The sequence below is a fragment of the Camponotus vicinus genome, unplaced genomic scaffold (genome assembly GCF_025532165.1).
Source record: "Camponotus vicinus isolate PSW18456_S1 unplaced genomic scaffold, iyCamVici1.0 SCAF_5, whole genome shotgun sequence".
Lineage (NCBI taxonomy): Eukaryota > Metazoa > Arthropoda > Insecta > Hymenoptera > Formicidae > Camponotus > Camponotus vicinus.
The window spans coordinates 21,098,811-21,116,574 of record NW_028141977.1 but is presented as its reverse complement, the minus strand read 5'-3'; the positions used below and the strand labels follow the sequence as shown (position 1 = coordinate 21,116,574).

General features: G+C 30.9%; 5 protein-coding genes across 12 annotated transcripts in view; 2 read left to right on the top strand and 3 right to left on the bottom strand.

Annotated features, from left to right (window-relative positions):
* The window catches only part of Mrpl4 (mitochondrial ribosomal protein L4), a 33,228-nt gene extending 20,813 nt beyond the window's left edge, over window positions 1-12,415 (top strand). Inside the window, exon 5 of the mRNA XM_083099732.1 lies at window positions 12,342-12,415. Coding sequence (XP_082955858.1) covers window positions 12,342-12,400 — 59 coding nt within the window. The 3' untranslated portion in view covers window positions 12,401-12,415. The remainder of the gene's footprint in view (window positions 1-12,341) is intronic.
* LOC145971990 (uncharacterized) lies at window positions 1,654-4,018 on the bottom strand. Its single transcript, XM_083100141.1, has 2 exons — window positions 2,146-4,018; window positions 1,654-1,773 (listed from the first exon to the last, which is right to left on the bottom strand). Exon 1 carries the CDS (start codon window positions 3,891-3,893, stop codon window positions 2,148-2,150), a length of 1,746 nt encoding a protein of 581 aa, XP_082956267.1. The 5' UTR covers window positions 3,894-4,018; the 3' UTR covers window positions 1,654-1,773; window positions 2,146-2,147.
* Window positions 4,704-12,877, top strand: LOC145971740 (mitochondrial-processing peptidase subunit alpha). 3 transcript variants are annotated; one of them, XM_083099715.1, is made up of 12 exons: window positions 4,704-4,989; window positions 5,061-5,314; window positions 5,408-5,487; window positions 5,749-5,934; window positions 6,066-6,158; window positions 6,278-6,450; window positions 6,771-6,882; window positions 6,969-7,177; window positions 7,459-7,624; window positions 7,851-7,983; window positions 8,085-8,219; window positions 12,660-12,877. In XM_083099715.1, the coding sequence occupies exons 1-12, from the start codon at window positions 4,934-4,936 to the stop codon at window positions 12,860-12,862; spliced, it is 1,800 nt and encodes a 599-aa protein (XP_082955841.1). In that variant the 5' UTR covers window positions 4,704-4,933; the 3' UTR covers window positions 12,863-12,877. The 3 variants fall into 3 exon arrangements, with proteins under 3 accessions (XP_082955841.1, XP_082955842.1, XP_082955843.1); XM_083099716.1 differs by lacking the exon at window positions 12,660-12,877 and adding an exon at window positions 8,369-8,953; XM_083099717.1 differs by lacking the exon at window positions 12,660-12,877 and adding an exon at window positions 8,629-8,953 and having other exon boundaries at window positions 4,705-4,989.
* Window positions 8,945-12,284, bottom strand: Rpl5 (ribosomal protein L5). 2 transcript variants are annotated; one of them, XM_083099739.1, is made up of 6 exons: window positions 12,127-12,284; window positions 11,066-11,251; window positions 10,341-10,475; window positions 9,916-10,118; window positions 9,481-9,658; window positions 8,945-9,237 (listed from the first exon to the last, which is right to left on the bottom strand). In XM_083099739.1, exons 1-6 carry the CDS (start codon window positions 12,127-12,129, stop codon window positions 9,049-9,051), a joined length of 894 nt encoding a protein of 297 aa, XP_082955865.1. In that variant the 5' UTR covers window positions 12,130-12,284; the 3' UTR covers window positions 8,945-9,048. The 2 variants fall into 2 exon arrangements, with proteins under 2 accessions (XP_082955865.1, XP_082955866.1); XM_083099740.1 differs by lacking the exon at window positions 11,066-11,251 and having other exon boundaries at window positions 12,127-12,269.
* LOC145971737 (PMS1 protein homolog 1) lies at window positions 12,679-16,919 on the bottom strand. Of its 5 annotated transcripts, none has more exons than XM_083099707.1 (12): window positions 16,619-16,918; window positions 16,395-16,515; window positions 16,097-16,267; window positions 15,680-15,954; window positions 15,454-15,573; window positions 15,085-15,228; window positions 14,494-14,882; window positions 14,078-14,264; window positions 13,759-13,930; window positions 13,286-13,586; window positions 13,071-13,209; window positions 12,679-12,960 (listed from the first exon to the last, which is right to left on the bottom strand). In XM_083099707.1, exons 1-12 carry the CDS (start codon window positions 16,754-16,756, stop codon window positions 12,859-12,861), a joined length of 2,259 nt encoding a protein of 752 aa, XP_082955833.1. In that variant the 5' UTR covers window positions 16,757-16,918; the 3' UTR covers window positions 12,679-12,858. The 5 variants fall into 5 exon arrangements, with proteins under 5 accessions (XP_082955833.1, XP_082955835.1, XP_082955834.1 ...); XM_083099709.1 differs by having other exon boundaries at window positions 14,494-14,754; window positions 15,085-15,137; XM_083099708.1 differs by having other exon boundaries at window positions 16,103-16,267.
* Window positions 16,920-17,764: the final 845 nt, after the last annotated feature.

The following is a 17,764-nucleotide window of genomic DNA, read 5'->3' as shown; positions in this document are numbered from 1 at the left end:
GTTTAGCAAAAGTGTGGAAACCCCTTAATATTTCGAAAAATACGCATTTAAAAAAAAAATGTTTCATACAAAAGTTATAGGGTTTTATGTGGCGCATTACACAGCAACATTATTATGACCTCGAATAGCGTTGTCAAGGTTATGTGAAGGTCACCTCCAACTTTTTAAATGGGATACCCTATATGCTTTTGCATATTCTTGTAGCTTATCTCGAGAGCTTTCCAAAACACTATAATTAATTTAGTTTTCATTAAGTACTTTCCGAGTTATGAGGCTTGAAATCATTTCTTAATTTTTACATAAACCATAAAATATCTTGTAAAATATTCATTTTTCGATTATCTTACCTTAATACTTTTATGTACAAAATAATGAGAGGAATCAATTGGTGTAAAGAAAAAACAACTATGTTTTTTCTTTACACCAATTTCCATTTTATATAGCTTCCGGCTAACTTCACAATATAAAAAAATTTAATTAAAATTAAACGAATGACTCACAAACCTTTTTAATTATACTTCAAAACTCTTCATACGAAGTACAAACGATTCATAAGGAGAATTTTTAATATTTAGTTATGTTGGCTAACTACATACTGTAAAAATGATTAATTTTTTATAATTATTCTAATTACTCACAAACGTTTTTAATCACACTTCAAACATCTTCATACGAAATACAAACGATTCCATAAGGAGATTTTTGGTTGGCTGAAAAATTTCCGGCTAACTTAATACGAATTCGTAATCAAGGATTATAGCAAATTTTCCCATAACCCTGCCCCTCTACCGTTAGGCGAGCTAGTCGGCCCGTGGCGAAAAAGGCCCGTGTTTGTCGCGAATTTCGCGTTTCGCGAATTGATACGTGAAAGACCGTATCTGGCGCCCACTTCGAGATATCGAAACGGCCTCCGCTTCGCCGCGGCTCGCGCGAGAACACCCTCCATCCCTGTTCCTCTGAGCGCGAGTATTCTCTATCTGCCTCGCGTTTTTGACGACGTTTCCGTTCCCCAAATTTCTCTCTTCCATCCGAGGAAAACTCTTTGAAATTGAAAAATACGTCGCAAAAATTTCCGGTTGCTTGACTTTGGCCGCCCGAATTTTACTAACACGAAATTTTAGGGCCGAGCCCTCACAAACGAGAACGCGAAAATGGCGACCGCGGCAGAACCACAAATGATTCATTAATGAAGCGTTAACACTTCGTTTACGTTTCGTTGTTTCAATTTACGCCTCCTAGAAGCTTCGTTTACACTTCTGTTACTCTTTCCTTACATTCGACTTACGCTCCGATATTTATTTTCGCCAGGGAATACATCATGTTTTAAAATCTAATCAAACACTAAAGAATTAATTTTCATGAACTTTTCTTGCATGCTTTTTGTAATATACACAGTTCTATTTTATATATCTCTTATTATATATTTTCACGTTAGAAATATTTTGTAACATTGTTTTTATAGGTAACAAATTTGATACTTGTAAAGTTTTGTATGTCAAGTATATAAAAATAAAATTTTAATCATGATTACTTTAAGGGGTTATATCTCTTTGGAGCCCCAAAAAAAGGCCTTTTTTAATTTTTTTTTATGAGCTCGTTTTTAAATAAACATAAACAAATAATATATGAATCGATTAAGCAACTCTTCAGGAATATGAAAAAATTTTTTTATTTGCATAAATTTACAAAATGGCGGCTGTTGGTCAATAAATTAAAAGCAACATTTACAAAAGTGTCTCCGCGGCACGCAGTAGAAGTCCTTTGGATCACCATCTGGAAGCATAAAAAAAATTTTTTCTTAAACTACATGAGTTTTGCTAGTGAAGTACACACGATCTTAGTTATAGAACTTTTTTTCGCAAAATGGCGATTGTTTAAACAAAAATTGCATTTTCGACGAAAAAAAATCGACTTAAATTGTTTATATTTTTTTTCTTATTTACCGATCGTTAAAATCGTGTGTACTTCACTAGATAATCGAATGAAGAAGCTACAGTTAAAATTTCAAGTCAATCGGATGAAAACTCTTCGAGTTCAGCTGCGTGCCGATTTCAAAAACATAGTTTCGAGAAAAACGCATTTAAAGTTTAAAAACTCTATAACTTTTCGGAATCATAATAATATGGTCCATAATAATTTTTTTACCTTCACTCTGCTATCCCAGCACCGTATAATTGTCCTTCTAAAGTCGTATTTTTGTCCTCCAGCTCTTTTCTCGCCGATGTAAGGCTGCGTCTAGCCGTTTTCTCAATCTCAGAAATGGAGTGCTCAGCGGCCTTGATGCGGTTGGCGTCCGATTCCATGCAATAGTCGAATAATGTACGTCCAACCGTTATTCCTAGTGCATCGTAGATAGAATATAAGCCTGACAACCCCTCGTTGAAAGTGATGGCAGCGATATCAGTCGCTATATCAAGCACAGTCTTTCCGCTTGACACTGTTTTCGGTGCGATGCTCCATACAACTGCATTAAATGATTCGTTTTGATTTTGAGTGTATCCACCCAAGCAACGTGAAAGAAGTTCGTCAGAACTTAGTTCTTTGTAAATCGGTTTGATTGCTTTGAAAACATCTTCATCCATCGGAGGCTTATGCTCATAAGTAGAAAGAGTACCTAATGCTTTGCTCTTTTGCCAAGAGCACCAAGAATCGACTCCGACTGGACACTTATCGTGTTGCGGTTTTTCATCTGTGGATATTTTATGGTAGAGGGTTGCCCATATATCATTTCTCATTTTTTCAACTGAATCAGTGTTGCGTCTAATAGCAAGTCCGTAAAAAATAGTAAGTTCATCAATGAGCTTACCCGTCAATTTACCTCGGCCACCGAGGCCTTTGGTATTTTTTTTCACATTACGAAGGCGAGTTCCCATTCTCTTTTGAACATGGCCAATACACTCTTTTTTAGCAACAGGAACATTATCATACGGATTGGCGTCAACAATTCCTTTATGGGTTTTCGAGTCCCCATCGCCAATGTAATTGACGTATTTCACATTATAAAGTGATTCGGAGCGCTGGAACATTTCAATGACGGCGTCGACCTCCATCTTGCCCACTGAACCCTCATGATTTGCTTCGCAATCCAATTCATGGTCAGTAAATTTTTCTTCATATTCTGCAGTTCCTTCTTTTTTCTTCCAATATTCACATACTTTACAATACTTAGATTTTACATAAACATCCAGCACTTTACCAGTATACCAACCAATTAGCGTAACGAGCCCAAAAAGAGAAGAGAAACCTTGCTTTCTCCAAGAACCGTCGCCAGATACTGTAAGCCCATCACTATTATTGTGCTCTATACTTAATACTTTTTCTTCTTCGGCTGCACTTTTCAAACATAAAGTGCGCACGCGTTCGGTAGCAATCGCAATGTTAGAAATAATCTTATCGTACGTTACTTGAAAAACTGGCTTTGGAAGGTCCATGAAAGCACAGAATTTCTTAATGCCATTGATTCCAATACCAAGTAAGCGCATCGCAAAAATCATACGTGTGTTGATTTCATAGGCACGATCATTGATTAATGGGCAACTGTTTATAGAATAATCACTGCAATTCCTGCAGTTTACAATGATTTTAGAGCCAAGCCCGCGTCTGCTGCCCTCTGAAAATGTCACGTCACCTTTGCATTCTCTGCATACCACAACTTGAGAAATAGCACTAAAAACAGTCAGAAAATTGATGAAACGGTAGCCAAACGATTCATCCACTTCTCTATCACACTTTTCATCGTTCATTTTGAGTTTTTTTGCCGACGCGCTAACGTACTCCGAATCGTGCTCGAAAGAATGACGGTTTGGCGGACGCCTGTTTCCGATTTTGCTTCTTTTTCTCGTTGAATAATTTTCTTTAGTGCCTTTACGGCCATTATACACTTTATCACTCATAATTCTGAACGTTTAAATGAATTATAGAGGCAAAATAACAACGGTAAACACTTAACTACGACTCAAACTGCAGCGTACAGCTGATTGACGAAACACGTGCTCTTACAACAGTAAACACGTACTATATAGTCAACAATAGTGTATGTATAGTACGCAGCGACATCCATAACATAGTTTTGAATTATATTCTCGGCGGTCGATAAGTTATAGGCATATATATGACCGCGAGATTCAAAAATGCAGAGTCAACGATATATTCGAAATTTGCTTTTTTTTACATCTTAGAATTGCTCTAAAAAAAATGATTTTCAGAACATTTCTAAGTTTTTTTCATGCTTGGGTGTTATTGATTATAAATCTATGGATGTTTTGGCGTAATTTGAGCCAATAAAAAAAAATGGAAAAAAAAAAATTTCAAACAGATATAACCCCTTAAGGATTGGTATTCGATCATCATTAATTCACAGTCTAAAACTTCTTATCCTACTAGTGGTAAATATTTTATAACTGATTAAATTATATATAATAATATACAACTATTTTTGTAGCTGGACTCGAACTCGTTTTGAATCTGCGCAATGGTACCGGTATGGTTTTCTGCGCAGACGCTCAACGCTTGATGCTGCCATGTAGAGGCACCTTAAGGCGTTCTTCATGCAGAGGCTGCGTTCCACTTAATGATCGCGGCACTCGTAAACATGATGTGTCTTTGTTTAACTTTTAGCGAACAACAAGGATAAGATGATTCTGCGAGCGTTGCGATCGTTAAGTGGAACACAGCCAGAAATCGATCTTGAAATATCATCCAGCCAATGAAATAGCCGTCAAGCAACTATCACACATCTATCAATAGAAAAATTTAACCTAATAAAGTTGATATTATTATCATTTATCTGTATATATTAATAAAATGTATTATTGCCGAATACTTATTCGCTTAGTGAAAACGTAGCGAAATTCTAGTCGTTTAATATTATACCATTTCTTTTTTTCAACGGCAAAATTATATCGTACGTTAAAGATCCTCTTGACGGTACACGATGTACACGTTTTCGAAAATGTCGCAAAAGCCGTTAATTGTTGCGTTTAAAAAGAGGTAATTGCGATAACGTAATCTATAAGATGCCGTGTTTGAAAAGTTTGTATCGTATGTTTTTCATCTTTCAGTTTTACTTGCACGAAATACTTTAATGTCTGGCAGAGATGTAACTTTTCTTCTCAAAGAATACCTATTGAGTTGAGTGAAAATCAGAAGAAATCTGTTACATCATTTCCACCACTGACAGAATCTATCCCTAATCTACCAAAACCCATATATTCCACTGCAAAAGAGGAACATCAAGTGACAAAGATTACAGTTTTACCAAATGGTTTAAAAGTTGCATCGGAAAATAGATTCGGACAATTTTGTACTATAGGTGGTGAGTTAAAAATTAATATTATTTAAATAATATAATCATAATTTATATATTGGATCTATGCGCAAACGAATATATTGTCTTTTTGATTTTCAGTCCTTATCGACTCGGGTCCACGATATGAAGCGGCATATCCAAGTGGTATTTCACACTTTCTTGAAAAATTAGCATTTGGCGTAAGATTCTTTGATTAAGTATTACTATTGAAATCTTGACAAAGTAATAAGCAAATAATGGAGATTATTGATTTATACATTTAGTCGATACCTATGTTCTAATCGATAATTTTGGTTCTATTAACATGTATTCTATATGATCTTTTACATGTATTCTATATATCTTTTATGATCAACACTTTTTATTGTTTTATTATAAAACCTTGGCTTCAAATATATTACGAGTAAATACATAAATTTATTTCATACTACTTGTTACAGTCTACAAACACATATGATAGCAAGGATAAAATAATGCTAGCGTTAGAGAAACATGGCGGTATTTGTGACTGTCAGGCATCTCGCGATACATTTGTTTATGCAGCGTCGGCGGAACGTCGTGGATTGGATATAATTACTCAAGTTCTCGGTGATATTGTCTTGAGACCAAAAATTACAGAGGAAGAGGTAAGTAACGCAATATGTAATGTATAAAGAAATATTTCTCATAATATTTTATTATATTATAAAGTTCTCATAAACATCATCAATTTGCTAAATATATTTATATAAATTTATTAAAGTTGAATCATTTGCAGGTGCAAATTGCCAAACAAACTGTACAATTTGAATTGGAGTCTTTACATACTAGGCCCGAACAAGAGCCCATATTAATGGACATGATTCATGCTGTGAGTTTAAAATATATAAGAGATCTTTTTTAAGCATATTCTTTTTTACTAGAATTACAAATATATTTTCTTGTTATAAGGAAAGAAAACATATAATTATGGATATATTGTATTGATAGGCTGCATATAGAAACAACACGTTAGGTTTGCCCAAGATCTGTCCACAAGAGAACATTGAAAAGATAGACAGAAAAACTTTACACACCTATCTCAAGCATCATTATGTACCTAGTAGAATGGTAGTCGCTGGAGTTGGTGTTGAGCATGATGATTTGGTCCATGCTGTTAACAAGTAATTGTCACAAATTTTCAATAAATAATCATAAATATGTATATATATATATATATAATATATATATATATATACATATTTATGATTATTTATTGAAAAATAATGTGTTTAACTTATATATTTTGAAAAATCTATCAAATTATATATATATATATATATATATATATATATATATATATATAATTATATATAATTTGATAGATTTTTCAAAATATATAAGTTAAACACATTATTTTCGCAAAATATGACATTGGTAACAATGATATAAAGATTGTTTCTTTCTTTATTCATGTATGCTAATAACATTATCTTTGATGTAGATACTTTGTAGATCAAAAACCTATCTGGGAGGAACAAGCTGACCTTATTCTGCCAAATAATAGAAATACTGTTGATAAATCTATCGCACAATATAGCGCAGGATGTGTTATGGTATATTCATTCACATATTAAGTGCTTGTAAATATTTTTTTCTCATTAAGTGAAATTAAGAGAAATCCTTTTGATATTTTAAACAGGAGGAATGCAATGTGCCAATTTACGCGGGACCTAGTGGCTTGCCTGAATTGTCACATGTTGTTATAGGTTTGGAAGGCTGTTCCCATCAAGATCCAGATTTTGTCGCTATGTGCGTATTAAATATGATGATGGGAGGCGGTGGTAGTTTTAGCGCTGGTGGTCCTGGAAAAGGCATGTACACACGTTTGTACACCAATGTATTGAATAGGTAGAGTAATTTTATATTCTTATATATGTATAAGATATATAAGTAGGAAAGAAATATAAAATATAGTTATTTTTTATATCTCTTTTTTAACATCTTTGGCATCGTATATTATTTTTATTATAATTGAAGAGTATATATAAATGAATAAGTTTAATTTGTAAAGTTCATTTATATCTTGGATATTATATGCAAATTACAAACTTATTTCATTCTTATACCGAATCTCTTGGTCAACAATATAACATATTTGACTACTGTATTAACTTTAATGAATGTTTTAGGTATCATTGGTTGTACAGTGCAACTGCGTACAATCACGCTTATGCAGATACTGGTTTGTTTTGTATTCACGCCTCATGCACACCATCTTATGTAAAGGATATGGTAGAAGTAATTATACATGAAATGGTCACCATGACAAGCGGAGTCTCGGATAATGAATTAGCGGTATGATTTTGCTTTATACATCTTTGAATTAATTTAAACTTTGAATAAAACTGACAATTAAGAACATGTCACATTTTATACAATTGTCGATACATGTCATATTGCCTGTAAATTAAAATGAGAATATTAAGAATCACAAATCTCAAATCACATGCACAATTTAATCTTCGCTATATCATTTTCCTATAATCAATAATTACATCTTGCAAGTTCCCTTTTCTTTTAGAGAGCAAAGAAGCAATTGCAGTCGATGTTACTTATGAATTTAGAACAACGGCCCGTTGTATTTGAAGATATTGGAAGACAAGTTTTGGCAACTGGTTCTAGAAAAAGACCAGAATATTTCATGCAAGCTATCGGTAAATTGCAAAAATTAACTTGCAGTTTTAATAAATTACAATATTTATATTCTCAATAATAGTCGCAAAAACTCAAAAACGCAAAAATTCAATGTTTACAGATGGAATATCCAAGGACGATATTGATAGAGTAGCACGACGTTTATTAAAATCGCCACCTTGCATAGCAGCACGCGGCGAGGTAAAGATTGTACCTTCAATCACGGACATTCAAAACGGCTTGCTTGATTCGCAAGGTCGGTTACCTGGTTCTCGCAGCAGATTGTCACTTTTTCGTTAAAATTATACATAAAATATTCAAACAGTCTTCTCGTCCTAAATAAATGTCGCTTAACTGTGTATCAAATTATATCATTAATTATCACATAGAAATTTTTTTTATTAGGTAAAAAGAATACAAAGGTCGAAGTTTGTTCCTTTTATTCCAACGTCTAACAATCAATTCCACATTAAACTGATTTTTATAAATGTTGGAAAATATAATTAATGTCATGAATTTCTTGGATAAAAATTATCAAAATTATGAATTTTTTCAATATTTTATCATATTATAATGTCATCGTTATGTGATTTAAAATAGTAGATTGTATATAAAACATTTCAAAAGTTAAAAATTCAGAATAATTTATTTATATCATTTAACAGCACAAGAGAAAATAAAAAAATGATTAACCAGAAGTTTAATGCAAGATATACAAGATTAATTTAATTCTCACTTCAGACTATGAGTATCTTTGTTACATTTGACACAATGGACTTTTATCACAGAAACAAATATATAAGAGCGATTCAAGTAACTTTGTTACTTTGTATTACTAACAAAATTAAATTTTATGTAAAAATTTCCATTATAAAGTCAACATGTGTATCTCCTGATAATTTTTCAAAAAAAAAATGAATAAATAAATAAAATAAAATATAGTATGTAAATATGCAATTACAATTTATAAACTCATATATGTAACTCATATATGTATTGGGTTTTCTTTATTCATTCCTTATTTTTGATTCATGTACACACAAATTTGTGCATACATTATAAATATGATTCTGATAGAAGAATAGTTACACTTCTACTTCTTCCAAGGTCTTGAGGAACGAAGCTTTCTTCTGGGCCACACGATTCTTCCTCTCGGACAAAGATAATTTTGCGCGATTCCATCTCTTCTTAATGGGTTCTTTTTCTCTCGTGACTTTCTTGTGTCCTGGATCAGCACGGATTGCTTCGTGAGCTTTTTTGTATATATTCTCGATCTAAAAAGATACATTTTTCACATCTCTATACTTATCTAATATGCATGTAACAATAATGTAACATAGGTTTATTTTGATAAATGCAGTAATGCATTCACATTTAACAACCAATGAAAATTGCTATTGTCCAACTGCGACACTACACAGATTTAATTAATCTAAGCAGTAATTATAGTTAGACGTATGTATGTATATTAAAATAATATAAATACATATTGAAAATTACAATATAATTGCGCTTACATCATTCGCAGAGATGCCGTGCTTAATGTATTGTGAAAACTGTCTCTTGAAAGCTTCGTCGTCCTCTTCTTCCAGAATTTTCATATAGGTTGCAACATGTTGACCAAATATATGCTGTCTGTGCACTTCTGCATCGAATGATTTCGACTCAGGATCATATCCAGGAAATCTCTTGGTACTATAGAACAATAATAGTAGTAGTAGTAGTATTTTGAAGTATATTTTGAAAGTCGATATTGTCAAAGAGACTTATTTAATTCTATTATATTTACGTGAAATTTACCAGATTGCCATTGTAAAATGCAAGAGTAAAAGTAAATTTCAAGACAAGAATATATTCAAACAAGAAAAAGGATAAATATAAAATTATTAGATTTAATGTGACATAAATCAATAGCAGAATTAAATTACATATATGAATCTCTCTATTTTTACCTGTGAGGAATATTGAGACCGCCATCAACCGCACCTTTCATAGCACCGAAAATTCGGGCGCCTGTTGTAGTGCGCATAAGTCCCGTATCAAGATAACATCTGAAGGCACCTGGGCCGTCGTCCAATTCCTCAACATTATATTCGTTACCGGTAACGTCTATAGTACCTACATACAAAGTATCCAATCCCAACTTTTTAAGGAGCTACAAAAATAAAACAATCGATTTTATCAAATCATATAAGATGTTCGTTTTTTTGATAAAATTGTCTAATATCTTTGCTATAATCAGAATACATATATAGGGAACAACGGCATTTTCTTCAGTGAAATATCAAAGTGAGCTAGGTGTTTCATCATGTTAGCAGTATATATTGCAGATATTATACATATTTTTGAAAAAGAAATGGAGAAAGATATGACTTACTCTTCTGGCCAAGAGTAAACCAGTGCAGTAAGCAGATGCATAGTTGGTGAGACCAACTTTAACACCATATCTAGGAAGTTCATGACTATAAGCTGCACACACAATCCTATCTCCTTCAATTCTCGAATAAGCAACCTTGAGAAAAGATTTATTACATTATTAGTTAATTTCCGATTTTTTGCATAAATAATATATATGTATATATATATATAATATTTGGCGAAAGTTATAATACAATGGCAAGTATAGTATATTTCTCTATATATTCTTGACCAATGAAGCTTTTATAACTGGCCTTTTTACACTACTATTTCATTACTAAACATTGACTATTTGATCATGCATATGCAAAATAAAAATTGCTAGTGAAGTTGCAGACATTTATGACTGTATGTACATTTTTAACACATACACACACGCGCGCGCGCGCGCGCACACACGTGTGTGTGTGTGTGTGTGTGTGTGTGTGTGTAAATATGTGTGTGTGTGTGTATATGTATTAAATATTAATATCAATATAAATGTGTAATTTAGATGTATTAGAGTCAAGCAGTCTCTTTATTTACAACTTTTATTTTAATTACTATATTTGTATTACTATATTTCACACACAGCCTTTTGCAAATAGCAATTAAAATAAGTCGAAAATAAAGGGACTGACTCTAATACATCTAAATTATATATTTAGTTTTAATTGAATTTATGTTTCTTATCATTCAATTTACCTGACATGTAATATCCTTGTTAGAAAGACGTACAATTAGTCTATACTTGGGTGTATTGTATTTGTTTTTGTCTTGAATAGTTAATCTTTTACGAGCATAATAATCAGTTTTTCCCTCACGACGTCTCTTGAATTTAACTTGATAACGCTTGAAGTACTGCTTATTCTTGACTACTTTAACAAAACCCTATACAAGAACACATAGGTATTAGAATAAGATTAGATAAAAAAAAAGATTTCATATTACTTAATTAATTGATTTTAATGTTTCGGATAAGTCAACAGAGAATCAAGTTTTAATAAATATTTTTAAATTGAAACAAGGAACAATTTTTAGCATAAAGTAAAAATTATTATTTATTTTTTTTAATAAATAAGCATATAATTGCACAATGTATATAATTAAACACTTATATGATTAATTTTTGACAAATAATTAATCTCTCAATATTTTATAAATATATTATCTGATTATATTTTTGCTAATCAGGCTATATACAGGGAACAATTATATTTTCTTCAGTGAAACATCAAAGCGAGCTAGGTGCGTCATGTATCTTAGCAATATACATCAGATACATACATTCTCTTGGAGGTTTACAATAAGTAAATACTTAGTAAGCCCAAGATATCCGACTTATTATTTTAAGGAATATTTTAAGGGAGATTCTCTCTATATATCATTTCCATTGCTAACAAGCATACATCATATCTTGCATATAAAACTTACAGAGTTCAATGAGCCAAAGAAAAAGTATATATATGAGATTAAATATAATTGGAAATTATTAAAATTAAATATAACATATAATTGGAAATTATAAATATTGATGGCTAATTAATTGAGATCTGTCAAGTGAAGATACACTATTTCAGATAATGTCAAAACTATATAAAGAAAATGTGCGAATTTCTTTGAGAATTATTTTTCAGTATGCGGCAAATGTATCTCTCCGAAAAATAGACATCTTGTCTTCTTATCGATTTCTAATGAATAATCCACGTATATTAAAGTTTAATTTCATCAAATAAGCCGTATATTAAGAGAAAGAATTTACTCACCATTGTATCAAGACGATTTTAAAATTGTACGAAATACAAGCACTTGTAAAAACAGGCTGTGCAAAATATAGAAAGAGGAAGTCGGAAACAGTTGTTGGAAAAAGGCTCAAGCTGTAGAAAGGTTGGAAAAGATGATGGCGATCGAGAGAAGTTTAGTGCATTCAGCGGACTCAACCACTAAGTAGCAATCGAACGTGATTGGTTTCTACTTTCAGGTCCGACCAATCAGCGTCGAATTACATCGGAAAATCTAGTAATGTTGCCCAACTGTTGAGTCCGCTGAATGCGGCCAATGATGCTCAACGATCTTAGCGGCATAATTTAAAAAGCTTCTTGCAAATCAAAAAAATTTAGACAATTTTAAAAAATTAAAAATTTAACCTTATTAAATTTAAATAGAATTACAAACAATTTTTTGAATTTATCATTATTAATATACTAATATAATACATATCTATATATTAATATAATTTCATATTACAGATGTATTTTCTTTTTTTAGGTTTATAATTTTGATTTATTATTTGTTGCAGATATAAAATCGTATAGTGGTTGTATTTTTGTCAACTCAACTTTAATTCGATGTTTACATAGTACGCACGCACGCACGCACGCACGAACGCGCGCACGCACACAAAACACACAAAACACGATATCAAGAAAACATCTTACAAAATTGTTCAATATATTTATATTTTTAATAAAAAAAGAAGTTACTTTATATTATTATATTTAAAGTTTTCTTGTAAATTCGTATATAGAATGCATCACTGACATGTCGTCTCGTTTCGATAACCATTGTTTGAGAAGACATTCAATCCTCTTGGCATCAATCTATGATAATAATAATAATATTGTATAATACATAGAATAATGTCTTATATTCACGTTGTGTGTACATACATAATATACTCTCTGTAAAAAAGAAGTATTAAATAGAATACCTTATCTGCATCAATATCAGCAACTTTCAAACCATTGATCAAGCCAGCAATATCTATGATCCATATTTGTTCACAAATCGTAGCAATCCATAAGTTAGGTGTCAAACGACCTATTATATGTTCACTTTCAAAATTTAATCTGTAAAATAATTATGGCAATATATTAATAAAGAAAAAATATACGATAATGTCAATATCGAAAATTAAAATTCGACCTTGTAATTATCTTAGCTCTATTAATAGTCCAAGGTACTATCGTCCTCATATTTAATTCCTCTTTCTTTTCGTTTTTTGTATTCTTCATTTTTTCAAACAGCTGTAAGAGCCTACTTTTATTTCCTTCTATACTCATTTTATTCACTTCACCTCTTTCAATTTTTTTAGCCTGCTGTTCTTTTTCTTTGTTATGAGCAATATCTCGATAATAACCACGCTCATTGGACGATAGTTGTTTCCAGAATTCGGTAATTTTTTTTGCAGTTTGAGCTGCTGTTAAGGTAGGATTTTCTTTTGCGACTAAATATAAGATAATTATTGACATTGTAATTTTCATAATCTTTTATATACATATTTTGCTCTATTCTGTTGTATTATATTCAGTCTAATTCAATTAATTTAGTTATAACTATGTAAGAAACATATATAAAAAAATATAATTTAAGTAATATGTAAATTATTACATACATACTTTGCGATCTAACATGTTTTATAAATTTAAGATCTTTATTATCAACATGTGTTTTATCCGATTCCATTTTATCTGATTTCGATTTTTCTATCTCATTAATCTGACGGTCTAAGTTTAAGTTACCATTGGATTGTTTTCCAATAGCAATATCAGATTGTATACCTGTACCTCCCTATTGTATTTGATACAATATAATATCAAATATAAGATAATTCAAACAAATGTTCACACACACATATGTATGTGTGTATATAAATTAAAGAATATTCGTGAATATTTTTAAAATCAGTTTTAAAAATATTATGAAAAAATATTTTACCTTGAGACCAATGATATGTCCTTTACTCCATGTCTCTATTGAAATTTGTTTCTTTTCTTCATTATCGTTTAATTTATCCTGACTCTCATTTGCAGATATATTACAGCTTCCAATCTCTTCTATATAATCAAAATCTTCTCCAAGATCTATAACAGGTAACTGACTCAAAGTTTCACATTCTTCTGCCCTATAAAATTTATATTGTTAATATTTATAAAGTTACTTGAAACTCTTAGGGATGCTATTGAAACGCTAATATATATTACAGATTAAAAAATTTTTTAAATTCATATATATATATATATATATATATAGACACACACATACACACACAGAATATATAGATTTATATATTTATTATATTAAATTAATTATATTTTCATTATTATTTATTATATATATAAATATATGCTGACATTTTATCGGACGAAGTTACAGCAGGAAAAGTATCATTTGAATCAGAGTCACTTAAAATTGGCGCTTGTATATGAGCTAATGCATCTTTGTAATGCTGTTGATCTTGAATCAGATCGATATTCTGTTGTTTATGTAGAGATGTTTCATATCCATTATTGTGCACTGGCTTTTCTTTGACAATACGTTTTTGTATAACTTTCTCTTGAGCATCTATTTTTCGTTTTTTACACATAGGCCGCTCAGTATCGATAATATCCTCACTTGAATTAAGTATATAATCTTCACAACAGGTGGATATGTCATTAGACACATTTTGTTCAACAATCTCCACAGATTTAAGTCCATAATATTTTTTCATGTACTTATCTACAGTATCAAACACTTTACTCTACAAATATCAATTGTATAATATTGTATAAGATGTATATGATATTTTATAAACATCTCTATAAAGTTAAAACTTTGAAAATAATATTTATTTGAAAATATTTTCTGAACAAGGATTATACAATCATTCTTTTATAATAATAATGTTTTATTAAGAATAAACATTCTTATTTAATATAAATTGAAATGTGTGTATTGCTTACCTGATCTTTAAAAAGAATTGTATCTTTATTTGGCTCCAGATTAACATCAATATCTATTGGTTTCAAAATAATATACACAAGAAATATCACTTTCTTCCTATGTGACTCTTGTTTAAAATATTCTAATATTATATTATTTACTAGCTGTATACATAAAAAATGTAAATTTTCATTATCTCTTATTTAGTATTAATTAAATTATATGTATACTTATATTTTTTTATAGTATAACTTTTTTTTAAACTATAAGTGAAATAAATATATAGACAATGTGTGTACATGCAAATATATTTTTGTTGTGCGAAAGAGAAATTAATTTTTTTTATTTAAATATGTCATATAATATCAATATTTTTTTATATGTAATACCTTTTCAAGACTTTTATGCTTAATGGGTCTATTATTTACAAAAATATAATGTAAATCAGGATGAGAAACTTCCGATAAATCCTGTATCTTTTTTGAAGGTAACATTAATTGCAGAATAAACTGAAAAATGATCAAAATGTCAATTATGTCAATGTTGCTAATTGTAGATAAAAAAACGTAACAAATCTAACAATTTGTTTTTAAATTATTTTAAGAATATACTTACGTCTGTATCCTTGGACTCAATCCATTCCATATTCGACATAATTTTTCTACCAAGTGTATGATTCACAGCTTCTTTAATGTTATTTAGACTTGGTTTAGTAAATACAAGATTATTGTTCACCCTAAACTGAATTCGTACATTTGATTTACATATCCCAAAGCAATGTACTAGTGTCTCCAATAATTTAATAACTTGATTAGCTTTTCTTGTATTGGTGATTATTTGTCTCCTTACAGGCATTTGTTTAAATAAATTTTTTGCTTGCACAGTAGTCCCTAAAATGCATATATAATGTATCAAAATATGAATATAAGACTAATGTATATATATATATATATATATATATATATATATATATTATATATATATATACAATACATACTTAAAAATAAAAATATTGAAGAATTAAAAAAATACTTTTACCAGTACTTCTGTGACAAGATTCATGTTTTACAATTTGTCCAATATGATTCATTATATATGAAGTCCCAACAACATCTTCTTCCGTTTTTGTTATAATGATAACTTCCGCTACTGCGCATAATGCATTCAGCGCTTCTCCTCTAAATCCAAATGTTTGTAACGTGTCTGAAGATGATAATTTATTTCATATACTATAACTACTTTATGTCTGTTTTCTCTTTTTATAGTATAAAAAAATAAATATCTTAGAAAGATATTTAAATTATAAAATAAGTCTAAAAGTATATGTTACCGAGATCTTCAAAACTTGATATTTTTGATGTATAGGAAGGTAATCCTACGTATAACGCATCTGCTTTAGATATGCCATGACCATTATCCTTCACTTCTATTAAAGATGTACCGTTATCTATCTAAGCAAACAAAGAATATCTATGTAAATAATGACGCCTTCTTTGTAAAAACATATGATATGCATAAATAAATATGCGGGATTTCAGTGTATGTTACACATACAAGGTTGATCTCAATATTGTCTGCATCGGCATCGAGCGCATTTTCCATCAATTCCTTGACCACAACATACACGGAGGTTATTATCTGCGTAGTAGTAATTAATTTCGCTGTTCTTACATCTAGCGCAGAAATCGGCATTTTCAAATTCCGCTATTTCTTATCTTGTAAAACTAGTGATGGAAAAAATTAATGATAAAAAAACTTCAATATCGCTTTTCCAGACATCGTCGGCGAATTTAAAAGACGTGCATAAACATCATCCGTTCCAGTGTTGTTCTCAGAGAAACTTTTTCCCGCATGCGCGTTAAGCGTCGTCTACAATGAGATTTTAAGGAGACTTAAGGCGTAAGACTTAAAAAATTGACCAATCACAGTCAAGAATTAAGAGAATACTCGACTGTGATTGGTCAATTTCTTAAGTCTTACGCTTTAAGGTCCATATTCTGAATCCTCTTTTATCGATAAAAGTGCTTCTAAAAGTGGCCTATAGCCAATCAGAAAGCTTATATGCCACTTTTAGAGGCACTTTTATCGATAAAAGAGGATTCAGAATATGGACCTAAGTCTCCTTAAAATCTCATTGTAGACGCCGCATTAAAGGATTGGCTGCGTTCAGCAGGAAAAGCTGCTTTGCAACTGTTGTAAAATTCGTGAATCTGATTGGTGTATACTCTTAAGCCGACGGCACACGGTACGATTTTTCGTACTGGATTTGATAAGATTTAGTAAAATACTAAAAATGCACCAATCAGAATGCAGCATTTCTAATATTTTACTACATCTTATCAAATCCAGTACGAAAAATTGTACCGTGTGCCGTAGGCTTTAGATTCAGCCAAAATTAAGAGCATGAAACTCAGCCTTAAGCCCAGTTCCACAATTTATTCTAGGTTATGTTCCAAAACGTAAGTAACCGAGGGAAATTTTACTCGATGGCCGATTTGAACCAATCGGAAAGGCTTAAAAGAGTTTCGGAACGGCCATCCGAGTAAAATTTCCTCGGTTACTTACGTTTTGGAACGTAACCCTAAAGCCGGTTATACAATAGCTGTCGTAAGTCGGGTGTCGTAAAGCCCCTTGCACAATGCTAGGTAACAGGCAATAAGAACAGTAATAGTATCTATTCTCTGCTCCTATTGGCGAATA